Below are 22410 nucleotides of genomic sequence, written 5' to 3' on the forward strand. Positions count from 1 at the left end.
AAATACTTCTGCACTGAGAAGTAGACTAATACAATAATAATCTAACATTTTATAAATGGGACTAAGTTCAAAGCTGACAAGAATTTTGTCCTACTGTTGAAAATATTACTTTTTGACATTCCTAATTAATCTAGGACATATTATTTTTCCAGTGACTGATTCCCAAAAATGTTGGCATTTGTTGATAAATATGAATATGTGCCACTGGGGCTTCCCTACCCGAAGCTGAGAACCAACACAAGTCACAGTGTAAAGTCTTCTAGAACTCTAAGCTCCTCCTGCCAACAGATGGAATAGCGTGGCCCCATCAAGGCCTCACACAGCAGTAGCTGAGACAATGGTGTCAGCATGAGTAGCATCATGGTGTGGTCACAAAGAGCACTGTTCTAGGATCCTTGAAAATCACCCAGCCAAACTCTTTCCAATTCCAGATTGGGCAGTGAGGCTCAGAAAAGTGAATTGGTTTGGTCAAGATCATGTGTCAGTGGTGGACCCAAGTCTAGAAGACACAGTCTAGAAGGCCCAAGCCAGCACTCTGTGGCCAACCATGCAGCCTCCCTGTCACAAGACAAGGCTACATAACATAAGGTACTGACTCAGGACAACTCACTCTGCCTATGTGACCCAAAGAGCAATTATTCCGTGACTGACTAATGGGAATAAAGTCACTTGGAACATTTCAGATCCCAAACTTAAGAGTTCTGTAAATTAATGTCTTATTCGCTTTTAAAAATGGAAAACAAAATTTGTTTTATTTTATACCTTCCATTTTCTTCATAGACCTTCTTAAATGGAGATTTCATTGAGAAGGATGAGAATCCTTAATCCCTATATTAAGTGTCTGGGTGATTTTTCAGTTCCATCACATCAGCTGATCACTCTCATATATGTTCAGAGAAATTTAGGGCTGCAAGCAAGCTGGTATAGTCAAAAGAAAGTGACTTTCCTTTTCTTACACTTCTTTAATTTGTCAAATATATCGTACTTGGTGGAGAGAAGAAGCGCTGCATTTTGGAAAAAGTGTTGACTTTGAATTAGAAAAGATCGCAGTTTAAATTTGGCCTTACCTTTATTAGCTTTATAACCTTGGGCTATTTAACCACACAGGGCCCCGGTTTCCTAATCTGTAAAAGTACTAATTACTTCCTAATAGGGTCACTGAAGGGAAGAAATTTAATCATGAGCCTAAATCACCTGGCACACAATCTGGGACTTAGTATTTAACAAAAATCATGATTTTAAACTAAAGTAACAATAAGACATATACCCCAGATTGCAAAATGTATATACTATTTCAGCCTTTCAAATTATCTAGATGGATTGGGAATCGCTCCCAGAGGATATTTGTAGATACATGCTGAGAAGTGCCTTCTCTCCAGAAATACTGTTAACTTAGATTAGGGGGTGGTAAGGATAACACGGGGGCATTGACATAGAGCCATAGAGCCCCGGGTGACAGTTCAAGTCCAGTTCCCTGATAGCAGTGGGGCCCTGGATAAGGCATGCCACCTCTTGGAGTCTGTTTCCTTGTTTGAAAAACAAGGCAAGGCCAAAACTATCTTTGCTTTCTACCTTAAGGATTTACTTAAAGAAGCCAGTTACAAACAGTCAAGCCCTCTACCACTGAAAGGGGTTTCATGGCAAACAGCTCCCAGGATTCTGCACCTGGATGGATCTCCACTTTCCATCTTTGCTAGGATGTCACACCAGTGACACATTCTTAGCTGTTTATAAGATGCTATTTATATTTTCTTTGAATTTAAGGTTCTGTTGTTAATTCTCTGTGAAGCTGACTGACTTGATATCATTTTAAAGGGTAAAGTTAAAGGTGCTTTAACAACTGTGCTATCTTAGCATGAAGGACAGGAACATGAAGGTGAAGCAACACTGAAACTATCGGAACTCTGACTTCGTTATACCAACATAGATCCAGCTACTCTCAAGAGTGAAAAAAGGAAATGAGGAAAGGCAACAAGGGAAAACAATATGTTTATTAAGAGCCATGAAAATGCATAAACTCATTTGTAAATAAATGTAGTATAATTTACCCAGTGAAAAAATAGCTAAAATCCATGAGTAAACTGGATTTTATATTTGAAGTGATTTCACATATTTGATCTCCAGTGATTTCCCCCTCCATCATGATCTATTGGTAGCAGCAGTTTTGCAATGACTATAGAAAAAGCTGTTACCAACAGTCATCACACCAGGGGAAGTTTTCAAGAATGCTCTTCAAAAGAGAAGCAGCGCAAACAAATTCAGATGACAAGGGATACGGTAAGACCTGGAGCTTATCTTCAGAAATGTAAAAAATAAAAATCCCACACATGTATTCCTTAAGAAACGAAAAAGCAAAACTACATTTTGATCAGTGAAAAATATTATAAGGTTATATAAAACATTCTTAACCAGTGATTGCAATAATTACATTTATAAATGTTCATTCAAGTACTATTGTTCAATAAACATTCAAATTCTCATTAAAAGTAACACTAGATGTAGACACACCTGGACAATGCTTCTTTTGATGTAGCAACAATCATGTCAACAGGAGGCAAGTGACCCTTAAAATACTGTTGTTGGCTCTGTTTTATTCTATTTGTCTGTGAATGATTTGTTCACAGTCTGTATTTTCTTTTTCTGCAAGGACCCGAGGAATATCTCACAATAGCTAATTAAGAAATCATTTCTATAAAATGACTCTCAATATTACAGAAACAGACATTCTAAAACACAAGTGTAGCTCAAAAAATAATAGGGCAGAATCAGTTTTCTTTGGCAAGAAATTGCTAATTCCTCACCAAATGTTGGTTTCCTGTTGTGCAGACACTATCAGAAACTTCTTTGGTGTTTACCAAAGAGCTACTTAATAAGCTGGAAAGATTTCATAAGCTATGTTGTCACAATCACAATGTAGAGCTTATGTCAAAGTTGTGCTGAAATCAACGTCATTTGCTGGATTACTGTTGTTAATAAGTCTTTCTTCAAAAAGTTCCCTCCTAATTTTGGCCTGAGTCTCAGGCTTTAATAAAAATTCCTTTATCTGTTTCACTTTGGACTTCAGACCCATCGTTTCTCGATGCAAAGCTTCATTAATTAAGTCTCGAATTCCAATAGGTTTCTTGCCTAAGAAAAAAAAATTATATAATACATTTCATTAAATATGGCATACTGACTTATCAAAATAGGATTTAAAAAAACTTTAAAATGTTGCCCACATTTTATAGAAAAGGTTGCATTTCACCAAAAATATATCATTTACATGAAACATAATTTACTATAAATAAAGATCACTGCATAGCAACAGCACACTTAGGACAAAAATGAAACATTATGGACTAATTGTACAAATGACAATTTCAACAGTGATTATTTTAAACTTAGCACTTGATAGCTGTGTGTGAGAGTTCTGGCCTCAGATAAAGTAGTCAAATGCCCTGCTAAGCAATATAAATGGCAGTATTCCATTGATGGCAAGGCCTCTTTCACGGCCTTTAATTTGTGTCCAGGAGGCATAACCAAAAGTTCCCTCTCCCTTGTGCATGGCTGAGGGCGAGCAAAACTTGGGCCATTCTTCTTTCATCAATTAATTTCCTCTGCCAGTCCCAGCACTCCATTTTTCTTCTGTTGTGTTTCAGAAATGCAAACACATCGATCATGAAAGTATTAGGCAATCTCCACAGATTGGACCAGAGAAACTTAAACAGCACGCTGCAAGTCAGTCCCTAGACTCAGCAGAGGGGAGGAGGGAGGCTTTGCACAGAGACATGGGGGCCTGCGTTCTGGCCTCATTTCCTGTTGTTCTCATTGTCATTGCCATTCCGATCAGCTGCTTCAGTTTTCACAGAGCTCCCCTCCCCTGGCTTGTTTTTATTCTGTGTTTCCTCCAGATACTGCTGGACAGCCTTGAGCACCGCGTTCTCCACCAGCCTTTTACTGAGCCTTACTAGTTCAGCGTCATCGGGCTCCCCTCCGTTCTTTTCACCTACATTCCACAATAGAGAAGAGAGGTCACTGAGATCACATTGCCATAGAAACTTGGCATGCAGGGGCCGGCTAGTTCCATTAGTTAAAAAGAGCAAGTGTAAATTGGATCTATAAATTCAAGAACAGTGGGTTGGCTTTTCATTGGGTATTTGCGGAAGCAGAAGCCTGTCTATTCCTGAAGGCTTCAGATTAAAAAGTAGTTCATTAGTCCCAATCTAGACAAGCTCTACCTACCAATGCGGGATGTTTCCCATTTATATGTGAATTTCTGTTCTCTCATCCAAGGCTGATTACTACTACTAACGTCCATGTCCCCACCACGTGAAGTCTCAGACATGTGAATTCACACTAAGTAGACCTATGTCTGCTTCTCATTCTCCAATATCAAATATCAGGTCGTCAAGATTTCCCCAGCATGTCATTACTTAAGATCACTAATTTAAAAGTGCTTGGCCTATAGGTTGGTTGTTAATAAATGCTCAGTGCTGCCATGAAGATAAAGGCAGTCACTACCACTAGGAATTGGTTTAAAATAAGCTTGTAAGACTAATATTCTTTTTAATTCCAGTGCTATCACTGCAATTTAAGAAATAGGAAATTCTTCAAAGAAAAATTAAGATTATTATGGTACATTACTAGATGTAAATATTTTATGGTCATTTTACTTCCCTGATAGTGATGATCCAGGTGTAATTATTCCATCTTTTGTTTTACTCTAAAAGAGCTGGTTTCCAACTATTCTCATGGTAGACATTTCCCAGTCATTCTCTTTCTTGTCTCCCTTAACTGTGGAAAGGAACTAAGGGGCTCCTTCCCCAGTTAAGGGAGACAAGGAAGAGAATGACCATTCAGTGCTCACTCTCCTCCCATCGAGCTGGGGACCCAGGAAAGAACAAGGTTGGAGGCAAAGAAGTCACAGGATGCTTGCATATTAAAATCAGCTCAGTTTTGGAAGACTACTCATGGGTTCCAGAAGACAAAGTCAGTGTTGCACTTCCATCTCTGGGTCTGGGACAGGCAGATACAAAGGGTGTGAGCTGGAAGATGGACACTACTTCCCATACTCACATATAATAGGGATTGAAGAACAGAAGCAGGTAGGCCAAGGGTGAGAACTGGCCCCCAACCTTGTTTCAGAGCCCCCTACTTATACGTAACACCCATCAAGACCAACCGTGCTTATAACCATCCCCTTCATTCCTGGCAACATCCCAAGCAGAAGAGAGGGTGGGATAAGACCCATCTAGAAACACTAATAGTGGGAACCCTTAGCAACTGCCTTCTCCTCAAATACGGCAATATGGCACCCCAGACCCATGATCAGAAGTCCAAGATAGAACACCTGCAGTGCAAAATATGTTTAGAATTGAGTAAATGTCAACTCAGTAATAACTAAATATAACTTGCTAAATAATACTATTAAAGTAAAGAAATTCATAGATAATGTATTTACTATTAAAGTAAAGAAATTCATTGCTAACGTCATTTTGGGTGGCAAGTTAAGACTTTTTGTTTATCAGAGTTAATGAATACATTGCCTAATATTTAGGGATTTTATTTCAACCTTATAACACGGTGTTTATACTCTATAGACAATATCTCCAAATGAATGTGGAACTGTTTCTATAATGACTCTTCCCATTTAAAAGGGAAAACTCCAACTGCAAATGAAGGAATACTTTTTAAGTACCCTCCAAAACACTACACTGTAAATGACTGTCTACATCTGCCATCCTACTTGTGCTCTGTATCAAGGCCAGACATTGCACCCTGGGGGCTGTTCCTGAATCTAGTCAAGCTTTCTCATCAGCAAGATGACGGTTGAATCTGAGTCTAATAAATGGCTCAACCTCCAAATCCCTTTGGGGTCTAATGTTCCATGATTCTGTGATTTCTACTAGTCCACAGTGAAGTGTCCCTATTATCTTTTTTTTTTTCTTTGAGACGGAGTCTCGCTCTGTCGCCCAGGCTGGAGTGCAGTGGCACGATCTCTACTCGCTGCAAGCTGTGCCTCCCGGGTTCACGCCATTCTCCTGCCTCAGCCTCCCGAGTAGCTGGGACTACAGGCGCCCGCCACCACGCCCCGCTAGCTTTTTGTATTTTTAGTAGAGACGGAGTTTCACCGTGTTAGCCAAGATGGTCTCGATCTCCTGACCTCGAGATCCGCCCGCCTCAGCCTCCCAAAGTGCTGGGATTACAGGCGTGAGCCACTGAGTCTGGCCTCCTATTATCTTAAACACAAGAATCTTCCTACAAAAAGCTAATTTTGGCCAGGCACAGTAGCTCATGACTGTAATCCCAACATTTTGGGAGGCTGAGGCAGGTGGATCACGAGGTCAAGAGATCAAGACCATCCTGGCCAACATGGTGAAACCCCGTCTCTACTAAAAATATAAAAATTAGCTGGGCGTGGTGGCATGCACCTGTAGTCCCAGCTACTCAGGACGCTGAGGCAGGAGAATCACTTGAACCCAGGAGGCAGAGGTTGCAGGGAGCCAAGATCGCGTGACTACACTACAGCCTGGCGACACAGTGAGACTCCATCTCAAAAAAGAAGAAAAAAAAGTGAATTTTCCCTTCTGACATCTTATTTTCATTTATGCTGTTACTATTATTCGAGGCAGTCAAGCTCAAAACAAGATTGTAGCCATCTCTGATGCCTTCCTTTCCCTCATTAACCCCCTTAATTACCAAGCTTTGTCAATTGTGCTTCATGATTTCTCCCATCTTCAATGCGCCTGGTATAAAACCTCTAGATTATTATTTCTAAAACATCTCTTTCACTCTTTACAGGGAAATGTCTGTCTGTCAAGCCTTTCCAAAATTTGCCTTTCCAGCCTGACGGCCCACCACTGCACACCTCCACTGTCAGCTTCCAACATCTCCTCAGAGGCTTCCACACCATTCCCAATTTCGAGACGACCCTCCCTCTCTTTCAGCAATTAGAATCCCATCTACTCCATGAAGCCTTTCCTGGTTAGCTAATATAGTTTGAATTTGTGTCCCCACCCAATCTCCTGCGGAACTGTAATCCCCAATGCTGGAGGAAGGACCTGGTGGGAGGTAACGATCACAGAGGTGTGTTTCCCCCTTGCTGTTCTCATGATAGTGAGTGAGTGCTCATGAGATCCGGTTGTTTGAAAAGAGATCGCCCTCTTTCCTTCCTCCTGCTGTGGCCATGTAAGATATGCCTGCTTCCCCTTCACCTTCTGTCATGATTGTAAGTTTCCTGAGGCCTCCCCAGCCATGCTTCCTGTACAGCCTGTGGAACCATGAGCCAACTAAACCTCTTTTCTTTATAAATTACCCAGTTTCAGGTATTTCTTTATAGCAATGCAAGAATGGATTAATACACTATCCTAGCTGTAACTGATGAGCCTCCACTGGACTCTAATAACTCTCACTGCATGTATAGTACATGGCCTTTTGGTCATTCATTGAACAATTGTGTACTGAAGATCTATAAGGATACAAAGCAGTGAGCAAAACAACATCCTACTGGGTTTTTTTCTTAATTTCTTAACAAATTATGAGAATTATTTATTAATGTACTTATTCAACATTACTGATTCAGTATCTGCTCTGCTAAAGACAGTCTTGAGTATAGAAATTATATCCTCGGCTTCTCAGTTCTCTCTCCCTCTGCTAACATAGGACACCAATTACTCATCACAATAAGAGCTCAATACATTTTGTTAGTCAAGTGAATTGATGATTGAAGTCCTTGAAAGCAATAGCAACATTTAGAAATGCTTCTATCTTCCTATAAGGACAGCACACGAATGACCAGAAATTTAAATTTAATACTAAATTTAAAACATGAGCAGAGAACTCTGGAATCATTTAAATATCCATGTGAAAAATCTACCTCCACTTCACTTGATGAACCTGGTCAGTAAGACACAATATCTGACCTATGGGACAAATATTAGCTACCTATAATAACTAACTAACTAACCAACCAATCAGAACAATAAATTTACAAGCCAATCTTCTAGATCTGTCCTGGACTCTGGCCTCCCTTTATGATTTCCATAAAGTATCCTCAGACTATGACCATTAGCCCAGGGGTGAGTCTACAGGAAGGCTTATCACAGAGCCCTGCAATAATGCAGCAATTCAAAAAATAGACATTTTCATTCCTGTGAGATCTCATTTGTGTTCCCACTTTTAGCAGACTTAATTCATATTAATTAAAAACACGGATCTTAAGATTAGAATTATGCTGTATTTTTCTTCTGCCAACTACCTGACAAGTATCTGTCTCTCTGAGTTCTCAGATAAATGGCTACACTCATTTTAACTGTAGCTCCTTCAACAATGGCAGTTCAACATGCTAGTGTAACATATACAAATTGTCTTTTGATATTCCAACAGAAGTACATATAAAAAATATTGCCAATGTAAGCAACACACTCTTGATAGGAATATTCTTTGTTGGACTACAGGGTTACTTAATATCCTACCTAATAAAATGACAGATTAATAGCCTTTGTCTTTGACACTGTTACTCTAGAAATCCCCCAGAATATCCTTGATCATTTTCTTAGGAGAATGGTAAAAATATAAAAGAAAGGTCAAGAAAACTCTTTTAAGCACACCAAACACAGCACTGGCCCTAAAAATACAGACTTAAGAAACTTTTCAATCAACTTCAAGTAAGCAATTCCACTTTCTGTAGGAGTTGTGGCATCATTCACCCAGGGTTTGTACCTATGATTCCATTTTGTTTATATTAACCTGAGATCTCTGATACCAAATCAATACAGGGATGGAATTTATATCTGTGGTTACTGAAAAGAAAATAAATAACTCCTTTGTGGTAGCAAAAATATTTTACACCTACTGAGAAAACTGAAGGTCAACATTAATGTGCTTCAGCTGGTCTTATGTGTGAGTTGACCCAACACAGCTTAACTGATGTCACAGGAAGGGCTCCAGAAACCATCACCACACTCTACCCACTGCCAATATCTAGGGGCCCATTTGTCCTGAAAGAACAAATCAGGCTAATTTTTTGGAAAAGGGAACAAAGAAAAATGTTCATTACAATACAAGATAGAGTGCAACCATGTTAAAATAATAACATTCAAACACTAAACATGAAAATATTAAAAGCTCTCACTTGCTCACATCCTAACTATCAAAAACTTCATTTGGTATCTGAACGAAGCCTTCCTAAACATCCTCCCCTTCATTGGAACTTCCTGTTCCCAATGCATAAGGGTTAGAAGTGGATTTTTTTTTTTTAACTGAGCTTACCTTTTCATTGGTCCATCTAACTAAAAAGAAGCACTAAATATAGATCTGTAGGCTATTCAAAAAGTTAGGATGGCACACTCAGCTGCCTTGCACACTACCTGCAAGTGATGTGAGGAAGGACAGATCAGGAATCATCCTCAACTGTACATTTCAACTGACACTGTCCTGGGACCCTTATTTGCCAAAAGTATTAGCTGCAGTACCCCAGGAAACAGAGTTCCTGCAAATACAGCTCCCTCCTCTTGCCAAAAACCAAAACTCACCCCCAACATATACACACCAGAAAATTTTATAATTAAAACACTAAAACCGTATTTTAAAACCTTTTCTATAATATAAATTTCAAAAGGGAAGGAACCATGCCTTTGTAAGGTGTATTCTAGATTCAGTAGCACAGAATAAATATAAAAATGATGTTGCTGTATGTCCAAAAGGACATCCCCACAGGGGTTTTAGAGACCACTACACTGTATGTCCCTCCACCCAACCCCACCCTCATCATTTTTACACTGGGGATGGTAGGGGTGGAATGCAGCTAAACTGAAAATCAAGAGTAGCCTTGGGAGAAGAAACAAAGGGGAGATAAAGTCTCAACAGGCATTTGGCTTCCAGTCTGAGTGGGCTGGGGTGGTGATTCCAGTCTCAGCCAAAGTGTCATAACGACAAATGTTATGAACCCTTCAGGCCTTTTGTAAACACAGCAGGTGCTGGCACATTCAGAGTCTTCATTTCTTTCCGCTGTTCCCCAAGATGCTGTCTGAAGCCAGTCCCTTGATCCATACATCCTTGTAGGAATGCCCAAACCACATGGTTCAGGATGATCCCTATGACTTGTGCCCTCCACATGGCTCCTCATATGGTCACATCAAAGATGGCGGCAGACATGTGATGGACGTTTGTAGGCCACGCAGCCTACCTAAGAACCCTCCTGCTTACCCTTTCCTGATATCCCAGAACAGCCCCTTAGAGACTTTTCTCTGTCAGTCTGTGACATCAGTTCTCTGACTCTATATTATGATTCTCATTGCTACCTATACAATTTCTGCAGATAGCTGTTATTTCTTACTGGAAATCTTAGAAAATACTGATGGTGATATGACAGAACTCCTAATGTTGTTTGCAAGGAGAGAAAAGCAAAATATACCTTCAAGTTTGAAATCAAATTTTGGCGTTTTCTATCTGCACAACCTTGTCCGTGACCTCTCTAAACTAAAGTTGGGGTATCATGGGGATGACAATATATACATTGCATTGATGTTATAAGGATTAAATATAATGTATGAGAAGTACCTAAAATGGTGCCTGAAACATAGCAGGCTAGGCTCTCAAAATGTAGGTTATGATTAAATCTGAGTTCAACTTATTTTAAAAATAATATGTCCAATACCCGCTAAATGCCAATTATTTGTTGGTTCAATGAACACTTTAGTAAGCATCTATTATGTACCGCTATTAAGTATGTAAAAATGAATAAGATACAGTCTCTGACCACACACAAGTCAGTCTAGGAGGATGACCTAGATAATTGCAATAATGATTGCAAAACTATAGGTGAAGTGCTATAACAGAATACACTCAAGGTCTAGTGAAGTTGGGATGGGATAAAAAGGTAAGTTTTAAAGGAAAGGCATTTCAGGTCAATGAATAAGAGTTTCCAGGCATGGAGGCAGGGATGATGGAGGGGTAGGGAGGTTTCCAGACATAAGAAGGGCATAAGTATGTGCACACAGGCATGAGAAAGCATGATGCATTGGAGTACTGGAAGTATTCCATATTGCCAGGACAAAGAGTTCAGAGAGTCATGGGTGAGGTGAGGATGGCTTCGGGGGAAAGAAAGCTAGAAAACAGGTAGGGATAAAGGGACCTATGTACCATGCTATGGACTGAAGAGGGGCACATATAGGGGCAGAGAGCTGGGTGCGGTGGCATGCACCTGTAGTCCCAGCTACGCAGGAGGCTTGCTTGAGCCCAATAGTTTAAGTCCAGTCTGGGCAACAGAGTGAGACCACATCTCTAAAAACAATAGAGGGAGGTTTTGCAACAGACAGAAAGAGAAACAATGAGGATGTGAACCATGGTAGATGCAGTAGAAAAGTGAAGTACATATTACAACAAGAGTTAAATAGGAATACTAAACCATGGCACCATTTTAATTAGGGAAGGAAGATAAGGAAAGACAGGGGGAGTGGAGAAAATGAATGCAGAAATAATGGCCAAAAATGTTTGAAATTCCACAAAAATTACATACCCTTTGAGTTTCTTGATACTACATATCGAGAAGCTCAAAGAATCCCAAGAAATGTGATTCTTGAGAAGAAATATTAAGTACAAGAAATGTGAAGAAAATCACACCAAGGAATATCATGATCAAATTTCTGAAAATCAGTATTAAAAGAAAATCTTAAAACAGCCAAAGAGGCCGGGCGCGGTGGCTCAAGCCTGTAATCCCAGCACTTTGGGAGGCCGAGACGGGCGGATCACGAGGTCAGGAGATCGAGACCATCCTGGTTAACACGGTGAAACCCCGTCTCTACTAAAAAAATACAAAAAAAAAATTAGCCGGGCGCGGTGGCGGGCGCCTGTAGTCCCAGCTACTCGGGAGGCTGAGGCAGGAGAATGGCGTGAACCTGGGAGGCGGAGCTTGCAGTGAGCTGAGATCCGGCCACTGCACTCCAGCCCGGGCGACAGAGCGAGACTCTGTCTCAAAAAAAAAAAAAAAAAAAAAAAAAAAACAGCCAAAGAAAAAAGAAGCATCATATACAGAGAAATAAAGACAAGAACGACAGCAGACTTACTCATCAGAAACAATGCAGAAGACAACAGTGCAACATTTTAAAGTACCAAAAGAAAAAGAAAAGGCAACAAAGAATTCTTTACCCAAAAATATTATCTTTCAAAAATGAGGGTGAAGGATGACTTTTTCAGACATACAAATGCTAAATGAATTCATCATCAGCTGACCAGCACTAGAAGAAATGTCAAAGAAAAAAACTTGAGGCAGAAGGAAAATGATACTAGACAGAAATTTAGATCTACTCAGAGACAAAGAGAGAACCAAAAACTATACATATGTAAGTAAAAATAAAAGACTTTTTCTCATTTTTAATTTCTTTAAAAGAGAAAGAACTGTTTTAAGTGGGTATTATAAAATATGTAGAAATAAAACTTATGGCAACAATAGCACACAAAGATTGGGAGGGGGAAAATGCAAATAACTGTAAGGTTCTTCTGTTAAACATGAAGTGGCATAATATTATTTGAAGGCAGATGTTTATTTTAAAACCCTACAGTAACCACTAAAGTAAAAACAAAAAGAGGCACAGTAAATAAGCCAATAATGGAGATAAAATGGAGTAATAAAATTCCTTAATAAAAAATAAGGCAGTAAAAGAGGAGAAAAAGCAGCAAAGAACAGATGAGACAAGTAGAAAACAACTAGCAAGGTGGGAGATTTAAACTCACTCATATTGATAATCGTATAAAACATAAAATGGCCTAGACACACCAATGAACAGTCAGAGACTGTTGATTTGGATTAAAAAATCATAATCAACTATGATGTCTACCAAAAAAAAATCCAATTCAAATATGAAGAGACAGGAAGGTTAAAGTTACTAATACAGAAAAAGATATGCCACACTAACGCTAATGGAAAGAAAGCTAAAGAATCAATATCAGGCAAAGCAGATTTCAGAAAAAGTAGTACCTGGAAGAGATATTATATAATAATGAGGGAATCAATTCTTCAAGAGGGTGTAAAAATCCTAAATGCATATATGTCTCATAACAAGAGCATCAAAGCACCTGAAGCAAAAACTGATAGAACTAAAAGGTTGATAGATGATACACAATTACAGTTGAGATTTCGAGACCATTCTCAAGAGTTGATAAAACAGAAATTCTGTGAAAATACAGAAGACATGAACTACAGTACTAACCAAATCCACCTAACTGAAAATTATAGAACCCTCCACCCAACAGAACACACTTTCTTTTTAGTGTATAGAAAACGTTTGCCAAGAGAGATCACATTCTAAGCCATAAAACAAGACTCAATAGTTAAAAATACTGAACTCATCCAATGCATGTTTTTGATCCACAATGGATTCAAATAAGAAATCAGTAACAGAAAGATACCCTGAGAATCCTTTAGTTATTTATATTTAAACAATATTTCTAAATAATCCATGAATCAAAGATGAAACCAAAAGAGGAATTAGAAAATATTTAACTGAATGTAAATTTAAAACAAAACATACCAAATTTGTGGAATGCAGCTAAAGCTGTACTTTGTACCACTAAGTGCTTATATTAGAAAATAAGAAAAGGTCTCAAGTCAGTTATCAAAGCTACCACATTGAGAACATAGGAAGAGAGGATCCAGTTAACCCCAAAGTAAGCAGAAAGAAGGAAACAATAAATATAGTAGCAGAATGAAATAGAAAACAGATAAACAGTAGAGAACATCAGTGAAACCAAAGGCTAATCCTTTGAAAAAAAATCTATAAAATTGATAAAGCTGTATCCAGACTGATCAGGAACAAAAAAATATAAGATGTATATTGCCAATATCAGGAGTAGGGGTGGAAACATCACTATCAATTATACAAACATTAAGAGGATAATCAGGAAATATAAACAATTGTATGTGAAGAGATGCAACAAACTAGATGAAATGGGCAAATTCCTTAAAAGACACCAACTATCCAATTGCATTCAAGAAGAAATAGGTAACTTGAATAGCTCTCTACTTAATTTAAAAATTGAGAGTATAGTTAAAAATCTTTCAACAAAGTAGCCCAGATGGCTTCATTATTAGTAAATTCTACCAAATATTTAGGAAGAAATTTTACCAATCCATACTCTTCCAGAAAATAGAATAGGGAACACCCAATTACCTACACCAGACAGAGTGAAAAGATAAAATTACAGACCAATATTCTTCACAGAGACACAAAAATCCTTAAGAAAATTTTACCAAATCAGTATAGCAATATATAAAAACGATAAGACACAAACTAAGAGAGGTTTATTCTAGAAATGCAAGAATAAATTAACATTTGAAAACTGGTCTATATAATTTCTATACCAAAAACTAAATAAGCAAATACGATCATTTAAATACATTCAGAAAAGGAATTTAACAAAATTCAAAGAAATTTAACAAAATTCATACTCACTCATGATAAACACTCTTAGCAAACTAGAAACAGAAAGAAATATCCTTAGGCCAAAAGGGCCCCTATGAAAACCACCAGCTAACTGCATACTTTACTGGTCAGCTAACTTCAGACTTACTGGCAAAAGTCTGAATTATTTCCCCCTAAAATCAGGAACAAGATAAAAATGTCTGCTCTCACCACTGCTGCTCAGCATTATACTGAAAGTCCTAGCCAGTAGAAGTAGGCAAGGAAAAGAATAAAAACCTCTTCATCAAAAAAGAAGTAGTAAAATTGTCTTCATTTGCAAATTACATCTTCATCTATCCAGAAATCTAAGGATTCTACAAAAATGTGTTTAGCAAGGCCACAGGCTACAACCACTGTATTTAAAAAACTGTATTTCCTATACTATCCACAAATAACTGAAAATTGAAACTTAAAAAGTGATTTTAATAGCATAAAAGATTAAATACTTAGAGTAATTCAATAAAATGTATGCAACACCTGCATACTGACAACTATAAAACTTCCTGAGAGAAATTAAAACCTAAATAGAGAAATAAACTATAGTCATGGATCAAAAGATGTCAGTGCTCCCCCAGTTGCTCTATAGATCCAAATCAGTATCTATTAAACCCAACAAGGCTTTTTTAAATAAAAATTGGTAAGTTGACTTTAAATTTACATGAGGCTGGGTGCAGGGGCTCACACCTGTAATCCCAGAACTTTGGAAGGCCAAGGCGGGAGGATCACTTGAGGCCAAAAGTTCCAGATCAACCTGGGCAACATAGTAAGACCCCACCTCTACAAAAAATTAAAAAATCAGCCAGGCATGGTGGCATGCACCTGTAGTCCCAGTTACTTGGAAGGCTGAGGCAGGAGGATCACTTGAGCCAAAATATTTCTGAACTTAGCCAAAATATTTCTGAGCTAAAAGATGGTGAATTGTTGAATGAATTCTTTGTGTGGAATCTGAACGCCAGTGATGAGGCTATAGTGTCTGTTCTGAGGGAACCTGTAGCAGAAGTGAATGGGATTTTTGATACCACATTCCAAAGTCACTGAACAAAGCCTTATGGAAGGCAGGGAAGTTGACTAGTCCTGGGGCTTTGCTCTTTCAGTGACAGGAATCAAGTCCCTCACAGATCCCTGACTAAAAGCAATGGTTGTACTGTGGCAACACTGGAACTATATGTAATTTAGTTTAGGACATATTAGACACACTACAATGCTTTTCTAGTTTTTGGTAGAGGTGTATTTCAAAGTAACTAGCATTTTTTACACATCTATGTACATATTCGTGGCCTTGTCTGACTTTAAAAGAGAACTTTTTTATTCTAAACAGACTCCATATGAACGGTTATCCTGTCATTTGACTCATGTGTCTCTACTTTTCCCTGTACTTTTCCCATTTGTAATTTGTAAAATGTTCTCTTATGATCATCATGTATTTTGTAAATAATGAATAGTATTTGGTTAAAAAAAAAAAAAAAAAAAAAAAAAAAAAAACCAAGGCTGCAGTGAACTATGATGGCACCACTGCACTCCAGCCTGGGCAACAGAGCAACAGGGCAACCATCTCTTTAAAAAATAAAATTTTATGAAAATGTAAAGGAACTCGAAAAGCCAAAAAGTTTTTAACAAGAAGAACACAATTAGAAGACTTACACTTCCTGATTTCAAGACTTACTTTGAAGCTACAGAAATAGAGACAGTGTGGTATTGGCATAAGTATAGACATATAGATAATAAAACAAAACAAAAATCCACAACTAGACTCACACACGTATGGCCAATTAATTTTCAACAAAGGAGCCAAGGCAATTAAAAAAGAATAATCTTTGCAAGGAATGGTACTAGAATAATTATATATCCATATGCAAAATAAAAAACCTCAACCCTTGTCTCACACCAATATAAAAATTAAAATGAATCACAGACCTAATATGAGAGCTTTATAAGTATAAGCTGTCTAGAAGAAAACACAGAATAACTTCTTAGTGACCTTGGATTTGGCAAAGATTTATTAAACAGGACAACAAAAGCACAAACTTTAAAAAAAGAGGTAAATTGAACTTCATCAAAATGTAAAACATTTGCTCTTTTCAGGACCCTGTTAGAAAACAAAAGGCAACCCACAGCCTGGGAGAAAATATTTGCAAAATTTATCTATTAAGGAACTTATAGCAAGAAAACAAAAAGAACTCTTACTACTTAATAGGAAGAAAAGCAACCAAATACAAAAATGGCCAAAGGAACTGACAAGTTTTTTTTTTCACAAAATAAGATATACAGATGGTTGATAAACATGTAAAAAGACACTCAACATTTTTAGTCATCAGGGAAATACAAACTAAAGTCACAATGAGACACTACTACTCACCTGACAACATGACTGTCAATTAAAAAGATAGACAATACTAAGTGTTGGTGAAGATGTGAAGCAACTGGAACTCCTATTGCTGGTGGGAATGCAAAAATGGTAATAGCCACTTGGTAAAAACAGTTTAGAAACTTCTTATAAAAAGTTGACCATATTCTTACAATGCAAACCATTAATCTATTTCTAGCTAGACTTGAAATCAAAGAAAATGAAAGCACATACTCACATAAACACCTATACATGAATGTTTGTAGTAGCTTTATTCATAATTATCCCAGACTAGAAACAACTCAAATACTCTTCAACTGGGGAATGAATCAATAAGCTGTGGTAAATCCATGCAATGCATTAGTACTCAGTACAAAGTAATGAAATACTGATACAGGCAACAATACAGATGAATCTAAAACATGTTGTGTGAAATAAACTAGATTCAAAGGGTTACATGCTATATGATTTCATTTATATGACATTCTGGGAAAGGAAAAACTAACTGCAGACAAACCAGCAGTTTCCAGGGGTAGCTGTAACAGGAAGTGTTGACTATAAAAGGGCATGAGAGAATTTTGGAGAGTGATGGAACTGTTCACAGTCTAGATTGTGGTGCTATGACTCTGTGCTGATTATAACTGACAGACTTATATACAGTGAATATTACTGTATGTAAATTATACCTCAATGAAAAAACATTATTAGGAACAATGTATTCCCTCTGATGAGGGAAAAGTTCAGCCTCTATTGGGATCAACCTGTGAACTGGATGAATGGACTAGTGCCCTGTCACTCTGCAATTAGCATGTGGCTGGTAATGATGATGGCTTTCTCAGCCCCTGTTTTGACACATCTCAACTGTAATATCTGTAATCTCTCACAGCTGCAGGCCTCAGATTCTCAGTTGCTTTCCTTCTGAATCATATTTTTCTGTGTGCTTCATACCAAAATAGGAAAAATAATTTCCACTGAAATAGACTGGGGTGGTTTCTAGGCATAAATAAGACTCAAATAAATTGTTTTAATTCTCCCCTTCAGTATATCAGACAGGTATCATCTGCTCCAATCTGCTCAGAGAGTACAAACTAAGTTGGTACCCAATATTCTGACTGACATGTGATCACCCTTACTCTGTTGTTTAAATCTCTTTCAGAGGGGCACGATGCTCATGGCAGTTTATTTTGCTGACTGGGTTTGCCTTGTCTTATTTGTAGGTTCCCATTTGCTATTCCATATCATAAATTGTTTTCTACTGTATGGTAACCATGGTGGTTTCCTCCCTGAATTTTGGTTCCTATATTTGTTCAGGTTGGAATGTGGGGATGCCTCAAGATCCCTGACTGGTTGCTCAAGACCACTCCAAGTCATTTTGTGCAAAACTGATTGAGAAGTGCAGTTCTGAGTAGTGATAAAAGTAGTATGCATTCCAGACTGGGCACAGTGGCTCACGCCTGTAATCCCAGCACTTGGTGGATCACCTGAAGTCAGGAGTTCGAGACCAGCCTTGCCAACATGGTGAAACCTTGTCTCCACTAAAAATACAAAAATTAGCCAGGCATGGTGGCACATGCCTGTAATCCCAGCTACTAGGGAAGCTGAAGCAGGAGAATTGCTTGAACCAAGGAGGCGAAGGTTGCAGTGGGCCGAGATCAGGCCACTACACTCCAGCTTGGGGGAAAGAGTGAGTGAGACTCTGTTTCCAAAAAAAAAGTAGTACGCATTCCAAACACAATTCCTGGTCCACAGGAGTGTCAGCAGAAGTATGGCTATCATTGAAAAATTATATTTATGACAGAGAAGAAATATAGTTTCAAACATGTCAAAAGCATAAATTTTCAAATAATCATGCTTTTGTAGAAAAACAAGGAAATCAGAAAATGAAGGACTCCTTAGAATCTAAATATTATTACATTCATGTAATTTCTTACCATGTATTTTAAGAGAGCATTAAATAAAACTTAGAAGCATGACTAACTGAAATTAATTTTTACCTATTTGGCCAACACACCTGCTCATGAGAATACAGACTTTTCTTTATAGGCTGATTATCCTAGGCTAGGAATTGATTTGAGCAGAAATAAGGTCACTTTCCTGTTCCGAAGGCAACGTTCACCAATGTAGGTTGGCAGAATAAATGTTGCCATTAATGTAATCTAGTAAAATAAATCATAAGTTGCAGATATCACTTTACCTCTTTTTTAAGCAGTAAGGACCCACCAAAATCAGAAGGTTTCGCAGGCTGAGAAAATTCCCATGATGCCAACTCACTAACAGCAGTAACAGGAACACTTTTTTCCACTTGTTCAGGTAACACTTCATACTTTCCAAAGTGTTTTCAGAAACATTATTTCATTTGGTTATCACAGAAACCTTAAGAGGTAAATTAAGTGTCATTCTTCCCATTTGCAGGTAGGAACAATGAGACTTGTATAAATTGCCTATGATCACATAGCAGTAGTGATGGAAACTGATAATTCCCTCACTAGGAATTAGGAAGCTTAGTTCATCCAAGACACCTACCCCCAGGCAGATATACTTCACAGTGCTCTCATCCTGGGAAAATGAAAGTATACAAGAGAGAAATATTATGTGAGAAATAGCACATAATTTAATGATTGGTCAATTAGAAAACAGAAAATTGAGAAGATTTCATTCTCAGCTTGAAATGTCCAATACTAAATAATGGTACTGATTAATGCAATACAATTACTTCCTCCCTCCCTCCCTTCCTTCAAATAAATACAAGTTGTCCCTCCCTTTCTCCCTTCTTCCCTTCCTTCCTTCCCATGCTTTCATCTTTCCCAAAGTATTCACTGAGCATCCTCTTCTGTGATAAGCATCGTGCTATAAATACAGAAATGAATCTGACATGGGCCCTGCCTTCAGGAAACCTGCAATTCAGTACAGGTAGAAACATATTAAATAAATAAGAGATCATGAATGCTCTCAAGGAAAGATGTATGATATAGAAGGGTACACAAAGTAAGACAGTGGTGAATTCCATCTAGGGGAAAATATTTCAAAAAGTGTCATGCAGGAGGTGATGTTTGAGCTGGATCGGATAGAATGAATAACTATCTCTCAGGTGGGCCAGGGAAGAAATGCCACAAGAGAGAGTTAAGACCAGCTTGGCTTGTTTTATAGCAACAGAACTTGCTCTGGTAAGTAACTGATGAGGTGGGTGAGAGGAGAATGATAAGGCTGGAAATATATGAAAGGGAGTGAATCTGAAGGCTTCAGGGGTACACACTGAGAAGTCTACATATCAACTATTTCTCAAGCACCTACTATGATCAAATTGCACTTCCAGATTCTGAGACATATACAAATTCTTAAGGCTTGTCTTCAAGGTTGCTTATTTCAACCTGTGAAGTATAATGTTAAAGAAAATTCGACTTTCAGAAAACTGCTCATGTTACAAAATGCAAGCTTCGGTCTCAGAACATTCCTATTATTTCATGGGAAAACATAAGATATGTCATTGACTAGTGATGCTGCTTCATTTTATCTTTGGTGCCAATATCCAGTCATTATGCTTAGCGAGAGGGCCTAAAATATAAACAAAACTACAAAGTGACCAAGAGCATCACAAATACTTTAAACATCACAGGGTGAAAACATTATATTAAAATATTTTTTCATAATATTTTTTAAAATTATTCAAAATTAGCTCTGTAATCTTTAACTCAGCTGACTAATCCTAAACCAAATGCTTTTTAGATGAGTGTGTAGAATATGGTTTACTCTGTGAATTTTTCTATCTAATTATTCAGCTAACAAACATAAAATAGGTTTAACTGCCACTGTTTCTCTTTGAAGTCTGAACATGAAACTCCAGGTACACAGAAATATTTGGTCAGTACATCTTGCTTGTGAATACTAATCAATCTGTCAATCAAGTGTATCAGGAATTATAAAAGTAATAATAATGGGTCAAATAGAGAGAGTGTGATGCTAAAGAGAACTTGAAGTTGATTAATCATTAAAACAAAATCAAAAGAAAGGGTCATCTTTGGCCAGTCTTTCTAGAAATATCATAAAAATGAACAGAGAGACAGAGCACACTGTTAAAAAAAAAAAAAACCCTGAAGCTTGGTGACTTCATAAATTTATTGCTTTAGCTTCATGAGGAATGACTGAAGAAAGTAATTTAGGATATTTCTTTTCTCAGTGGCCTACGATTATCAATTTACAAGAGGCTCCAAAAAGTATTCCGACAAAAACTAAATTGTTTTAAAGTTTTCTTTGGTGATGTCTACTGTTCATTAAACTTCTTTGAATATGTAAATTCTTACTGTAGGAAGTGAAACTAGCATTGAAACTTGTTGAGTAATAGTACACTGATGACATGTAAATATAAATTAATTTGACCCATCAGTTGACATTGCTTCTCAAGCTCTTGATCTCCACATGTGCACGAACTGCTCCCAGGCAAAGGAATTTCAGTTCTCTGTGGGGAACAAGCGCAGGTGTACCAGGGTGGACTAAGAACAGTCACTAGCATGCTGGACTTCCCCCACAGGCCACCATAAAGGCAAGATTAATTTCTGTAGGGAAAGTAGGGAAGCTACAAGATGATTAGAAGGAGGAGGTCAGAGACAATCCCAGTCTTGTCCTCTACAATGTCCCACTGTTCCTTCCAGAAGAGTAAGCCAGAGTTGGCCCCACTGTGGCTGCTGAGGGTCTCTTCCCAGGATCTCTGGAGGTGAGAGGCTGTGTTCTTTCACAACCAGCTGCTTCCAAGACCTAGTGCCCTGCCCATTAAGCCCCCAAACTCTGCACACTTGTATTTTCCAACACGTATTATTTCTTAACTTACTTGTGACAATTATATGTATGGATCCTTTTAGTAATAATGAACCTATGTCATACTATGCATCTATTATGTGCCTGGGTTTTTCCCCCACACACTGAAGTCAAAAAGCTTTCTATTGTCACTCCTTGACAAACAAGAGTCAGAGAAGCCACGAGACTCGCCCAAGTCTACAAAACTAGAAACTGACAAAGTGAAATGTAGACCTATGTGGCTCCAAAACATCACACTTTCGCCATTATAAACCATAATGCTGTTCCACATCTGACAAATGGAACTGTATTTCTATGATACCTTCTGTAATTTTTTTGTTCTAAAATGAGACTGCTAATCAGAAACTATTTATAGTGCTTTCTCTTGAGTTATAGGGTCAGGATTACCTGGGCTGGAATCCTAGCTCCCCAACTCCCTGCTCGGTATCCCTGTGAAAATTGCTCAGCCCCTCTATGGCCCACTTTATTTTGTAAGCCAGGGAAAACAGTTCTATACCACAGGGCTGCTGTGAAAATTAAGTAAGAAAATAATACAAAGCCGCCTGAAATCCCAGCACTTTGGGGAGCCGAGGCAGGCAGATCACCTGAGGTCAGGAGTTTGAGATCAGGCTGGCCAACATGGTGAAACCCCATCTCTACTAAAAATACAAAAATTAGCTGGGTGTGTTGGCACATGCCTGTAATCCCGGTTACTTAGGAGGCTGAGGCATGAGAATCGCTTGAACCTGGGGGGCAGAAGTTGCAGCGAGCCGAAATTGCGCCACTGCACTCCATCCTGGGCAACAGAGCAAGACTCTGTCAGAAAGAAAAGAAAGAAAA

The 22410-nt window shown here is 38.2% G+C and overlaps 1 protein-coding gene across 5 annotated transcripts in view; it reads right to left on the bottom strand.

The window, feature by feature from the left end:
* Positions 1-1973: 1973 nt before the first annotated feature.
* Positions 1974-22410, bottom strand: part of AKAP7 (A-kinase anchoring protein 7) — a 155257-nt gene continuing 134820 nt past the window's right edge. For 2 of the 5 annotated variants that reach the window (XM_050786348.1, XM_050786353.1), the window contains one exon: positions 1974-3126. In XM_050786348.1, coding sequence (XP_050642305.1) covers positions 2921-3126 — 206 coding nt within the window. In that variant the 3' untranslated portion in view covers positions 1974-2920. Of the gene's footprint in view, positions 3986-22410 lie in introns of all 5 variants that reach the window. The other 3 variants (XM_050786349.1, XM_050786354.1, XM_050786351.1) reach the window with 2 other exon arrangements.

This window comes from Macaca thibetana, chromosome 4 (assembly GCF_024542745.1).
Source record: "Macaca thibetana thibetana isolate TM-01 chromosome 4, ASM2454274v1, whole genome shotgun sequence".
Taxonomy (NCBI): domain Eukaryota; kingdom Metazoa; phylum Chordata; class Mammalia; order Primates; family Cercopithecidae; genus Macaca; species Macaca thibetana.